At 42.8% G+C, this 14575-nt stretch overlaps 1 protein-coding gene across 1 annotated transcript; it reads right to left on the bottom strand.

The window, feature by feature from the left end:
- Positions 1 to 1207: 1207 nt before the first annotated feature.
- On the bottom strand, positions 1208 to 10316 carry LOC146619741 (arylsulfatase I). Its single transcript, XM_085369837.1, is given in 6 exon segments — positions 1208 to 1432; positions 1435 to 2281; positions 2367 to 2579; positions 2581 to 2697; positions 8756 to 8998; positions 10252 to 10316. Coding segments are annotated over 6 exon segments (1710 nt in total).
- Positions 10317 to 14575: the final 4259 nt, after the last annotated feature.

Below are 14575 nucleotides of genomic sequence, written 5' to 3'. Positions count from 1 at the left end.
AGTTTGGCACTAACTGAGAAAAAAATAGACACATATACACTGAAATTTAAATAGCAGGTCTAGTAAATGTTTATGTATAAATTAAACACACATATTGAATTTTATGCTTAGTGATAGATTAATTTTTAGGTTTGGATGTGAGCACAACTAAGATTCAAGAAACAATTAATCAGCAGTATCCCTGCAGCATTTTTCTTATTTTTCTTCTTTATTCAAGATTTTATTGAAACGATGAAATTCAAGTCAAAGTATTTAATAGAGTCAAAAAATGATGTGTTTAAGTGACATTTAAAAGTCCAGAAAAGCAACAGCTATCGAGTCTTTGTTGGTTTGTTTGCAGGGACAGAACACTGTGTGGGGGTGAGGTCTTTCAAAGGCATGGGGGTATGCTCTAAGCAGAAGTGAATCTGTATAACCCTTGAGAACAAAAGAACAAGGTGACATTTGACAAAAACAAGCCCTGTGGGTGTTTTTGTGGCATCCTTAAAGGGTCCTCTCGGATGATTAAGAGATGAGACATTGAGAGGTCACCACAGGCCTCACTTCCACATGCACGCACTCCATCTCTATGTCTATTAATCGAACTGTTCATGAATGCAGGCATACATGCACAGTGACACGCACATTGCTCCCTAAGCAGTCCTACGATGACCCACAGTCTCCCTGCTGCAGTTTGGCCGCAGGACAGCGAGTGAGTCAGCTTGCTCAGCCAGCCACACAGTCCTGCCTGTTTTGTCTTTCAGGAGGCCTGTTTATCTGCCAACCTTCAGTATTTGACTGTAGGTCCGTCTAGTCTATCTGACCCGTGTGCATTTCTGCTTGTCTATATTTTTTCTTTATCTATTTTCATTCCCACACTAAGTATACTTTAAGGGGAAGACTTTCAGATCATCAAATAGTGTCACAGAACCCTTATGCCCTCAAATGACTAATGTTTGTACTCTATTTTTTTTCTATTTTCCGAAACTATTGTAGTCTTTACCTTATGATATACTCAGCATACTCAGGTGACTACTGTGAATTTGTCCTATATAATTAAAAGGGAATTGAACTGAACGGAAAAGAGGAGAGGAACATTGGGTAGATAACTTATTCCATCTATGATTGTGGTCCTTAGAAAACAGTAATTAAAGTGTTGATAACACTTCCTAGCTCCTTTGAGGCACTATTGAACCTTTGGCACAGTTAATGCTACTAGAAGAAACCTTTAGAATAAGGTCTTCCTCTGCAGGCGTGATCCCACCTTTTTGAAGAGGGCTTTTAGCTTACATAATTTGCAGTGCCTAATCTTTATCATCTTTTCTTTCCTCTCCTCCTTTTCATTATCCCCTTCTAGGCCCAGCCAGGGGCTCCATGCCCCTCCATGGAGCTCTGGGTCAGCCATTGGATCATCTGGTGGATTGCTGGCCATCACAGCTGTCTGGTTGGACTCTCTGCCAGCCTGGTCAGCAGATGTTTTACTACCTGTGGACGAGCTTCTGCCAAATCATACCTCTCGTAAGGGTCTGCACTGACATTAAAAAGCCACACTGACTTCCCCAGCTCATTGCGTCTCTTCTCAAGTTTCGTCCAACGTTCTGGACCACCAGGAAGTGCTTGTGGTGGTATCCAGTCCCCATCACCCACATTTCCTGTCAACAACTTCCAGTCACCAAGTCACAATGCTGCCCTCGCGACTGTGTCCCAGATCCCAAAGCCATTGAGTATCAATGCCTTGTCATATGGTTCTCCAGCTTTCCTAGAAACTGGATCAATGTTGAAAAGAATTTCAGTGCGAGGACAGGGAAGACCTTCACTGATGCTTCCCCAAACATCATGACCATCAAGGCCATGGTGGGACTGCCGCGCTCCAGCAAGCCCCAATAAAGTAGGATACCAGTCAGAGACATGAATCAGTGCTCTGCTTACTATACCTTTCTTCTTTAGAAGTGGGCTGTGGACAAAGCCCACAGTCCGAATGCCCCCTTCCCAGTAGGTTCCTTTGCCACCTCTCAGTGTCCAGTTGCTTCCGCCCGAGAGTGGCTGCCCACCGTTATCAGAAGAGTAGATGAGTACAGAGTTTTCATAGAGCTCTTGAGTCTTTAGTTCCTGGACCACTTGTGCAACCCCGCTGTCCAGGCAGCTCAGCATGGCTGCATAATGACGCCTGAGACGATTGCACTGGGAATCATAAAGGTGAAGAAAATGGTCTGGTACCTGCAACGGCGCATGGGTGGCCTGAAGGGAGAGATAGAGGAAGAGTGGTGTATGTGGGTCGTGTCTCTTCAAGAACTGCTTCACTCTGGTTGTACAAATGGAAGATTTAAAAGAATTTAATGACTGTATTTCTGTAGGATTTCTCTATTTACATGTACCAGGATACTTACCCGTCTATGCAGAGGAGAGTGGAGTAGTTCCCAGCCATCTCCCAGGCAGGCCTGTCTCCATCATGCAGGTCAAATCCACAAGCTTCTGCCCCGTCACAGCTCTGATAGGAGAAATGATCTCCACTGCCAGTCAATGTGCCCAGGAAACTCTGAAAACCACGTCCTGTTGGCAAGCAGCTTGGCCTGCAGAAGCCTAGGTGCCACTTACCCACCGTGTGTGGCGTATCCAGCTTCAGCCAGATGCTCTGGTGGGGTGGGAATATCAGGGGGCAAGCACAGCGGTTGACGTGGGTGGATGATTGAATGCTGGAGTCCAGTGTGAATTTGGTAGCTGGCAAAATTGAGTAGGGAGAGTGTGAGAAAAGATGTCACAGTATATTGCTACATATATTATGAAGCAATACTGGGAAGGGTTGTGTAGCCAATATTGCACCTTTGGGTACTCATAGGCTGCTACACACCATTGTAGTGAAGGTGGGGTATTTTTAAAGTCTTAGTTTACATATGATACACACTCTCTCTCTCTCTCTCTCTCTCTATATATATATATATATATATATATATATATATATATATATATATATATATATATATATATATATATATATATATCGTTGCACCCCTAAAATATATATAAATATATATTTTAGGGGTGCAACGATACACAAAATTCACGGTTCGGTTCGATACTTTGGTGTCACGGTTCGATATTTTTTCGATACAAAAAAATGTTCATGCATTTTTAATTTGTCATTTATTAAAATTATAAATATATATTTTAACTCAAAAGTACAGTTTTTAAATTTAACCCTAACCCTTGTGCGTGTTTTTTATTTTGACAGCGAATGCGCACCTGCGGACCACTTATGTGCAGCCCTGGTTATTTAGCTCATCATATCGCAGCCACAGAAATTCTTTTGTCCATGAAACCATAAAGCTGCACTTTCTTTTTGCCTTATAGTCTGATTTGTCATAACTTCTCCGTTTTGTGGTAAGCTTTTCTTTGGCTGTCACTTCTTCACCCTGACCTGTCTTATTTGGCTCAGCAGAACTGAAATGCTTTTACACGCTCACTCACATAAGCTCAGCGATTCTCTGCGCGATCAACCTCTCACATGTGTAAGCTGCGGGAGATTTCACTTGTCATGTTTGCATAGTAAGCTAACGATTAATAAGACGATGTCAGAGGAATTGGTGCACAAATTATCATCACTCACAGATCAGTGCTGTCACAGTTCGCGCGATTGCAAAGTGAAAGCAAAAAAACGAGCGCAAATTCAAACGCGACTTCAATATGTCACATATTGACAGTGGCTCACCGATGCCAATGACATAATTACCCAGCTACATTTCTGAAAGAATGCAAAAGCATTGACATATATTTTTCCTACAATAGCCCGACGGGCAGGGAAGAGAAAGATTTTGGTAGCCCGACTGAAAAAAATCGCTAGCTCCAGGACGTCGGGCTAGCGATATTGCGAGCCCTGTATCTGATTGAGGAATCACTCATCTTTGGAAAAGAGAGTTTATTACAGAGAAATGGCTCTTTCCAAAATAAAAGCTATACTATCCGCTTCTTCTGGGCTATATTCTCAGCAGCATAAGGAGAATCATGTGCTAACAGCTGTCTAAATGACTCGGCTAAAGTTAGTAGCATGCTTGCTTTTTTTTGTCTGCTTCCACTTGTCTTTGCACTAGGATGATGTCGGCGTAAATGTGCAGTCATATTCGTTGTGTTCCCACTAGTGCTTTCAGGTTAATCTCGTTGAAATGACCTTAACGCCACAACACGGCAAATCTCCGTTAACGAGCTACCGCCAATCGCTCCGTGCATGGGGCTAGACGGCCAACACGTTAACGAGCTAACTGCGCTAACACACTAGTTCACACCAATGTAATTGAGCATTGCATGGCACATCCAACATACTGTTTTACTTTAGTCCATGACTCGCTTACCTTCAGGGTCATACGTCACATGAAAACCAAAATAATTCCAAACGCCAGATCTGAATGAGGTTCAATTTGCCTGTTGCAAGTAGAGCTTAACTTCTGTCTCGCTAGCTTGCGCTGCGCTCTTCCTTCTGACTATGCTGTCTGTGTTGAGCGCTCAGTGGATCTGCGCTCGACAGTGCAGCCTAGGCGGAGTAGTCGAACGCAGATTCACTGAGCGCTCAACACAGACAGCATCGTCAGAAGGAAAGTTGATAAAATAAATTACAAATGTTGTATTGTTCGATACATATGCGTACCGAACCGAAAGCACTGTATCGAACGGTTCAATATCGATACGAATATCGTTGCACCCCTTATATATATATATATATATATATATATATATATATATATATATATATATATATATATATATATATATATATATATATATATATATAAATAAATAAAAAACACCCAGCACGCCCCTGCGGGCGGTTTATCCTTCAAGCTCGGGTCCTCTACCAGAGGCCAGGGAGCTTGAGGGTCCTGCGCAGTATCTTAGCTGTTCCCAGGACTGCGCTCTTCTGGACAGAGATCTCCGATGTTGTTCCCGGGATCTGCTGGAGCCACTCGCCTAGCTTGGGAGTCACTGCACCTAGTGCTCCGATTACCACGGGGACCACCGTTACCTTCACCCTCCACATCCTCTCGAGCTCTTCTCTGAGCCCTTGGTATTTCTCCAGCTTCTCGTGTTCCTTCTTCCTGATATTGCTGTCATTCGGAACCGCTACATCGATCACTACGGCCGTCTTCTTCTGTTTGTCTACCACCACTATGTCCGGTTGGTTAGCCACCACCATTTTGTCCGTCTGTATCTGGAAGTCCCACAGGATCTTAGCTCGGTCATTCTCCACCACCCTTGGGGGCATCTCCCATTTTGACCTCGGGACTTCCAGGTTATACTCGGCACAGATGTTCCTGTACACTATGCCGGCCACTTGGTTATGGCGTTCCATGTATGCCTTGCCTGCTAGCATCTTGCACCCTGCTGTTATGTGCTGGATTGTCTCTGGGGCATCTTTACACAGCCTGCACCTGGGGTCTTGCCTGGTGTGATAGACCCCAGCCTCTATGGATCTTGTGCTCAGAGCTTGTTCTTGTGCTGCCATGATTAGTGCTTCTGTGCTGTCTTTCAGTCCAGCTTTGTCCAGCCACTGGTAGGATTTCTGGATATCAGCCACCTCCTCTATCTGCCGGTGGTACATACCGTGCAGGGGCCTGTCCTTCCATGATGGTTCCTCGTCTCCCTCCTCTTTCTTGGGTTTCTGCTGCCTGAGGTATTCACTGAGCACTCGGTCAGTTGGGGCCATCTTCCCAATGTATTCTTGGATGTTCGTTGTCTCATCCTGGACTGTGGTGCTGACACTCACCAGTCCCCGGCCCCCTTCCTTCCGCTTAGCGTACAGCCTCAGGGTGCTGGATTTGGGGTGAAACCCTCCATGCATGGTAAGGAGCTTTCTTGTCTTTATGTCAGTGGCTTCTATCTCCTCCTTTGGCCAGCCTATTACCCCAGCAGGGTACCTGATCACGGGCAGGGCGTACGTGTTGATGGCCCGGATCTTGTTCTTACCATTCAGCTGACTCCTCAGGACTTGCCTGACCCTCTGCAGGTACTTGGTGGTTGCAGCTTTTCTAGCGGCCTCTTCATGGTTCCCATTCGCCTGTGGGATCCCCAAGTACTTGTAACTGTCCTCTATGTCTGCAATGTTGCCTTCTGGTAGTTCAATCCCCTCAGTTCTGACTACCTTCCCTCTCTTTGTTACCATCCGACTACACTTCTCCAGTCCGAACGACATTCCAATGTCATTGCTGTATAGCCTGGTAGTGTGGATCAGTGAATCGATGTCTCGTTCACTCTTGGCATACAGCTTGATGTCATCCATGTACAGGAGGTGGCTGACAACTGCTCCGTTCCGTAGTCGGTATCCGTAGCCAGTCTTGTTAATGATCTCACTGAGGGGGTTCAGGCCTATGCAGAACAGCAGTGGGGACAGAGCATCTCCTTGGTAGATCCCGCACTTGATGGTGACTTGTGCTATGGGCTTGGAGTTGGCCTCTAGTGTTGTACGCCACATCCCCATTGAGTTCCTGATGAAGGCTCTTAGGGTCCCATTGATCTTGTACAATTCTAGGCATTCCAGTATCCAGCTGTGGGGCATTGAGTCATAGGCCTTCTTGTAATCAATCCAGGCAGTGCACAGGTTGGTCAGTCTGGTCTTGCAGTCTCGGCTGATTGTTCTGTCTACCAGTAGCTGGTGTTTTGCGCCTCTGGTATTCTTGCCAATTCCTTTCTGTGTCCTGCTCATGTATTGACCCATGTGCCTGTTCATCTTAGCCGATATGATGCCTGACAGGAGCTTCCATGTAGTACTGAGGCAGGTTATTGGTCGGTAGTTGGAGGGGACCGGTCCCTTCTTGGGGTCCTTGGGGATCAGGACCGTCCGGCCTTCAGTTAGCCATTCCGGGTGTCTCTCGTTAACTAGCAGCTGGTTCATTTGTGCTGCCAGACGCTCGTGGAGTGCAGTCAGCTTCTTCAGCCAGTAGGCGTGAACCATGTCGGGCCCTGGTGCTGTCCAACTCTTCATACTGGAGACCCTTTCTTGGATATCTGCCACTGTGATGGTTACTGGACCCTGTTCAGGGAGGTCGCTGTGGTCTGCCCTCAGATCCTCTAGCCACTGAGCATTGCCGTTATGGGTTGCATCCTTCTCCCATATGCTCTTCCAGTATTGCTCCGTCTCCAGCCTTGGTGGTGCTGTTCTCTTATTGTTCCCTTGCCACTGAGAGTACACCTTTGCTGGTTCTGTGGAGAACAGCTGGTTTATTCTCCTGCCTTCTATCTCTAGAAGGCAGGAGAAAAGAGAGATAGAAGGCAGGAGAATAAACCAGCTGTTCTCCACTGGTGTACCTCCTCAAGCGGCTGGCCAAGGCTGTGAGTCTTTGCTTGGCAGTTTCCAAGGCCTCAGGTATGGACAGCTTGCTGTATTTCTTAGGCACCTTATTTGTCGCACCTTTCTGCAACTCCGTTAGTTGGCTAACCTCCCTCCGTGCTACTTTGATCTTGCCCTCTAGCCTCCTTCTCCATGGAGGGTACTGCCCCTTGTCGCTGTTCAACTTGTAGCCAAGCATCTCACTGATCACTGTTGCCGTATTGTAGATGAGCTTGTTAGTGTCGGTAATCGTGGTTGTAGGTATTGCCCGTAGTGCTGCATTAACATCATCTAGCAGACCTTCTGAGGGTACTTCACGTAATCTTGGTAACCGGCTACGGGGGATCCAGGTTTCAAGCTTGGCCATGATCCTATTTTTCAGGTCAGTTCCTCTCGCACTCAACGATCCTTCTCCTATCGCACTTGGGGCTATGTACCCAATCTCGGGTGATGATATCTCCCCCCTGACCTGGCGTCCTGACTCCTCCTTGCCGTAGCATTTGTGTTGTACCTCGTCAATCTCTAGCTGTGAGAGCAGTCCCTTCTTTCGAATGTTGGAACACTGAGCTACTAGTTGTTTCGCCGTCATTGTGGATGTTGGGTATCGAAGAATCCATAGGTCCCTCATCCTATTCATGTAGCCCCTTCCGCCGGGGTTACTTGCGTAGTAGCATTCCAACAACGCCCTGTTTTCGTCTCTTGCCCACCGATGCCTTCTTGTTCCAGTAGCCCACTTTTCATCAGGGTGCCCTGGTTCCTCAACACCTGACGCGGACCTTGTTGATCCGGGCGACGTCCGAGCCGGCATGCCTTCATATTTATCTGTCTCGCTCATGTCTGCGGTAGGCTTGCTTAGCATAGGGGGTCTAGCCTTAGGACCCTTACTGGATACAGACGCCCCAGGCTATCCAGCTGCTGCGCTATATATATATATATATATATATATATATATATATATATATATATATATATATATATATATATATATATATATATATATATATATATATAATAACCTTTATAAAGTCTTAGTTTATATATGCCTCTCTCTCTCTCTCTCTCTCTCTCTCTCTCTCTCTCTCTCTCTCTCTCTCTCTCTCTCTCTCTCTCTCTCTCTCTCTCTCTCTCTCTCTCTCTCATATATATATATGTATGTATGTATGTATGTATGATATCATATACTTCAGCAAAACACCTTAGTGGTAATGTAGTAAGAGCTAAAAGATATAAAGTCAATAAAAAGAATCACGTCTCCTTTTATAGCCAACATGATCAATCAAAATTCCAATAAAGTGGATTTCAGAAGGCAAACAATCTCTTTGCTCCTTGATATAAACACAGATGGTACTTCATTACCACAAGACAAAAAGCCTGTTGATGATATGATTAATTACTTCTGCTGCAAACAGAAGCTGTAAATGAATAATTATACTGCCGGAATAATCATGTAACGAGGAAACTCACCGCCCTGTCGTGAGTTGACTGCGAGAGGGTGAGCAGATAGGTTGGACATAATAATTTTCCAGTTTAACCCCCTCTGCTGCCAGCCGGTCCAATACTGGAGTGTGGATGTCTGAGCCATGGTAACCAATGTCTCCATAGCCCTGGTCGTCCACCATAATGAAGATAAAGTGAGGTAGCCTGGGCTTTTCAACCTCCTCTGTTTTCACACTTTCCTTAAACGTGTCTTCATCCTGACAGGCAAGGCTAAAGAACAAGGTTGCACCAAACACAAGAATAAACAAAGAGGAGCTTCTTCCCGTAATCTCGAGCAATACCTTGTAACTAATATTTACTCAAAGCTGATTTTTTCTTCGTATTTCTGCTTAGTCTGCAGTTAATAAATCTCCAGCCAGATCACATTTGCAGAACGGGCAGATCTGTGGTCTCAAAGAGCTTGTCCAAAAGTCTTATCTATCCATTAAGTATGAGCTGCTGTCTTTTTCTGGGGCTTATTCTTAGTTTTGTAAACTGGAGCTGAACTGGTGCCAGCTTCTGTGGTGGGTGGAGAAAAAGTCTGTCTCTAAGAGGTGCAAGAAACTGGCAGAGGTGAGAGTTTGAGAGAGAGACAGAGAGGTTTACCTTTTTGCAGTGCCTCGCTAGATTCCTATGTAGCTTCAGTTGTGCTATAGGATTGCTGGGAAGGTGTTGGGTAAGAATTAGAGGCAAATGTACTGCTCAGAGAAAGTAGACAGACATGGTGTTCTTAGCTTGCAAATCATGATTTTTATACTCACAGCAACACTACATTAAGGTAATATTAAAGGTACAAACCATAAACCTAACAGATGTACAGTGGTAAATATGTCAAACAACCAAAAGTTTAAGCAATAGTAAAGCAAACGATTTTCAGAAAGATAACTGTACAACAATTTGGTTTACTGTGACGAGGTGGCACTTTTATAAGAGGATAGCTTGGGCTATATGTAGCCATATTGGTGATGAAACAGGAACAGCAGCAAAAAAATAAATAAATAAAAAAAGAGTGACACTAATTCTGACTTTTTATTCAGGGGTTTAACTTATAAGACTGTCAAATGAGGACGTGCACTGGATCAGAAGAATCATTAATAAAGTGAATCCTGCAAGCAGCTTTAGTCAACTCAAGCTGCTCTATGTCACTCACATACAAGATGTCTTTTCACAAGTCTGTGAAAAAAAGTCCATGAACTCGTGTTTTGACAGCAGGAACACGGAAGATTTACGCAGAACGCAACACATATGATGCACTTTCTTGACCCGAAATTCAAATTTTGACACTTAAATACTTTTCTTTCCTTCAGGTAGAGCCACGCCAGGAAAACACTTGGTTACCAGTGCTGGACTATAAAATGACTTCACTATAAAACCTCTGTGTTTTTTTCTTTAATAAGCAGCAACATCCTTCTGGCTTGTGTTGTACTGAGCTGGCAGCGAGCTAATCTATCAAAAGCAGGTCCAAAGAGTCAAACATCTGTTACCTCTGTTTCAGCTGCTTTGGCCTGCCCACAGTTGTTTTGCAGCTGCAAGCCACTTTGTAACCCATCTTTGGGGAGTGGACATAAATCCTGCAAAAAAATCATTATCGGAGAAGAAAATAACATTATTTGTTTCGCTACAGTGGGTGGCCCTTATTGTTGAACTACTCTGATGTTCCCAAACTTACATTAAAACTTTTCAGCCAATATTTAGATTATTTTCTGTGCTGTTGATCCCTAACTACACTATAAATCCTTTAGCCTCTTTAATTTTTCTTTCATTGATTGGTGCAGCTCATTTAATACCTGTTAACAATTACTGCCTGTGCGATGGCATCGAAACCTATCCGGCCAAAGGAAAGCTTCCGGAATTGTGATGAGAATATTTATCGACCACTGTGCTCTTAGTCTTCACCTCACTGCCATCTGCACCCCACAATGCTGAGAGAAAATCAATGCCTCACATACGAGTCCATTTCCTATGGTATGGAGGCAAAGTTATGTAATTTCACAGGCTTTTTACCCATGGTGAAAGTGAAGCGTCCGCTGGGGAGATTCTTATCTCAGTATCATCTTTCACTAAGAATGATGAAATGATTTGTGGGAAATGTGAACATGTAAACAAAGGACTATATATTATAAAGTTAAAGTGTCAAGAGGGGTACAGGAAAGAAGAGGGGGAAGAAAAAGGAAAAGCAGTGGACAGAAAAAGCTTCAGTGTCTAAGAGTACAAGATAAACAAAGTGGCATAAAAGGAGCAGTCACTTTGTCTTGTGTGTGTGTGTGCACGTCGAGGTCTCTGGGTGTAGCCATCAGTTTGTTTCGGGGAAATGCAGGACGACGTGAACTCTGTTCTACCACTAAGAGGAGGGAGACGAGAGGGAGACGGGGCTGTAAAAATGGAAAGTGACAAATGTCTTCTTGAGGAGTAGACAGTAAGGGATTGTACTCTTTCCTCAGCTGTCTGAGGAGACACAAAGACATGGTGCTATCAAAAACTGGTGTTATAGATTCTTTTCTACATACGATGTGGGCTGCAGAAGTGCATTTTAAAAAACCCACAATGATGAAAGACGAAAATAAAACAAACAATCTACAAAAAGGTTCAGTTTATAGTTGACCCTTTTACTTTTTCAGGGCTCGCATTGTCAAGAATAATGTCTAAGTGAGGGGAAAAATCCCTTTCTGAATGACAGTACTGGGGAATTTGGTGTGTAGGTAAAACAAGCAAACCATGCAAACCCAGTGTGTGTTTTAACAGTGTGTGTTTGCATGCGGGTGTGTTTTGGAAAAGGCAGTGGTGCAGGGTAGAAGGGAGTAGGAGTTGCTGTGATTTATTCATGATGACGAATAAGTGACTCACTTGAGCTGGAGACACTCTTAAGCTGGATCTAAGGTGAGGAAATGTGTGTATGTGTGTAACTCTGTCTAAATATGACTTTCATTTTGAAGTCATCATCCAAAATAAAGAGCCTTCTATATTAAAAATTACCCACTTGAGACTCTTTATCGTATTTCAAATCCACAATCCAATATATACACTCATTTGTGGTTCAGTAGAATGACGTCAGTGCAAGCGAAGGGCAAATCATGTAAATGAAACTTACAGATGACATGTTAAAAAAATGGAACGTTGGCTCTCTAAAATCTGCAGATGCAATCAGAACTACAACTCACAATTTTGCATTTTGATGGGTCTGAATTACGATTTAAAACTCAGTTACTAGCACTGCTGCAGTGTGACACGAGGGAAGGGAAATCATATTTGCCAAAAATAACCACGTCTTCTGTACTACTGCACTATGACCGAAACTTGCAGTACTATCCAGTAAGAAAAGCATTCATGGCACAGCACGTATGTTGCATTTACAATTAGTTTGTCATGAATAAACGGATTATCACTAAAACACTGAAAAAAAAAACGTGAAAACTGCACCTGTGTAGCTGCAAATGTCTGAAGAAAAACAGAAATAGAAAAAAAAATACAACAACTAGAAAGCTATTTTTATCAAATTATCACAGAAATGTGTGTAGTCCACATGACATGAAAATCTGCTGTGGCATCCTGCCACTGCACTTTCACAACACCTGAAATTGATTTAGCTAGAAGCTGACTACAAGCTACGAGCTACGAAGTTTTGCTTTAGTTTGGCAAACACTAAAGCACTAAAGGCAATACTAAGTGATTTAACACAGGGCACAAGTAAAACTTTTAAGAAAAAAAGTACAGCTGTATTAAAAAAATATTTTCATTTGAGTGTCTTTGAGTGTCTTTGAACTAGATACTCAGTTATGTTCTACATAACTTTGAATGTATTCCAATATGTGTCTTTTTGGATGCGCTACTTAGCTCATTACGTATCACCTCCATTGAGGTGTGTTGCAAGTTAAAGACATGTTTATATGAGTCATGTTTCCTAATCTGACCTGTTTTAAGATTTGCAAATTTGAAAAAAAAGAAGAAAGAAATTATTATTTCTGGCAAATTAAAAACGTTTGTATTCACAACACTAACTAAAAAATGTTTGAGGTTAGCTCTCAGCTGCCTCAGCCGCTCTCCAGCCATGTCAGTACAGCTCTGTATACTGAGTTGGATGTTTATAGTATCCTGTGCTTGCAAACAATTTATGTAAGTAAATGATACATTGTATTAAAATATATTCCTCTGGAAATAGTATAGATTTGGTATATTATTAGGTGCAAATTTAAGTTTCTGATTTTTATTATATATTTGTAATTTTGAATGCAGCCTTGATTAAATAAACTAGCAAAAGAGAGCATAAACGGATTAGTTTATGATGTCTTTTTCTAGTTTTAAGTTGTCTTTATTCAAGCATGGTGCACAATCTTGTACATATGATCCCATGTAGAGAAAAATAAACAATAAAGCAAGCCATGCTTTAAGGCTGGCTATCTTACAATTGAAGAATCACTACTGTAGGAGTGTGTGGTGTCTTCAAACACAAATTTTGTCCACAAACAAAATAGAGTTATAAGTGGATCTGTCTGTCTTTTATATATAGTCTTTTCCTAAATCATGGGTGAGTAATGTTATGGTCAGATACATAACATTAACCAAATGATAACATATCATATATATGCGCTATGTTCTTTCCTTGAAATTTATGACCGCTCTACTTCCTCGACCGGACAATAGAGTGGGTCATATTCTACAGCCAAGCAGAGTTTGAAGGTTCAATCCCCAGCTTTAGCTGGTCTTTGGGAAATCACTTCACTCTGAGGCATCTCACAAAGTAACTTACTGACATTAGTGAGTGGGCTGATCATAAAACAAAGTATTAAACAATCTGCAGCCTTCACCAGTTGATAAAATTAGAGGAAGCCAGATGGGCATCAAAGTTATTGCCAATATCCTGATGGCAGCATGGATGTCTATAATAAACCTCAGCATGAGAAGCAATTTAATATTTCACATGATAAATCAAGAATAAGTGAAAAGTTTGACTATAGCTGCTGGCGCTACAGAAAAAGTCTGCAGTTATTAATGTTAGGGTTCAAACCCAGGGCACCATGGATATCTGAACCAAATTTATTGGCAATCCAATGCATTTCAGTAAAAGATAACAGTGTCAACCTTATGGTGGTGCTACATGAAAAATTAAATATGACAGTAGGCTCCATCCTTCATTGTACTCAAAATATACATCAGTCTGGACCAAAGTTGAGGGCTAACTTGCTGTAATAGCAGCTAATAATTATAACTGAACTTTTGTCTAATACGCTTTGAGCCATATACAGTTTTAAGGTGTTTTCAAAACTTGTCACTAAAGTGAGGAAATAGGCTTTCGTTCAAGTCATGTTCAGTGTAAACACACAACTCCACTGAACCTATGCACATAGACGCGCATGGCAAACTAAACACAGAATTTGCCATCTAAACCTAAGTGATCAAAACATTGCCTCTTCAGTACACCAGTGGAGCTGGCAGATATGGGCTCTGAGATATCACACAAACACTGTCACTCCCATCAGCCGTGAAGGTGACACTGACAGAAACCCTGGCTCTGCTGCTCCTTAAATACTCAAGGATCATCTTGCAGCCAGCAGAAACTCAATCCACTCCCTATTCTCCTCACCTTACACTGTGATGGATTGACAAGAAGAGGCTGAAGGGTTGAAGGATTACTCAGGCTCATCACATCTAACAAACCACCCACATGGAGGATGCTGGTGGCCTTATGTCAGATTCACAAACTTTGGTTAAACTTTTCTGCGTCCTCCTCCTCGTCTTTTTTAAAGCCTGGACCTTTCCATCCTATCAGACGTTTCCCTCGAGGAGAATAAGTGCTGGCTTTGACTCATCAAA

The sequence above is a fragment of the Diplotaxodon limnothrissa genome, linkage group LG13 (assembly GCF_057381915.1).
Source record: "Diplotaxodon limnothrissa isolate DT_005_m linkage group LG13, D_limnothrissa_male_GT1.1, whole genome shotgun sequence".
NCBI classification, from domain to species: domain Eukaryota; kingdom Metazoa; phylum Chordata; class Actinopteri; order Cichliformes; family Cichlidae; genus Diplotaxodon; species Diplotaxodon limnothrissa.
Note: the sequence above shows the minus strand (reverse complement) of the source record. Positions and strands in the feature narration are given on the sequence as shown.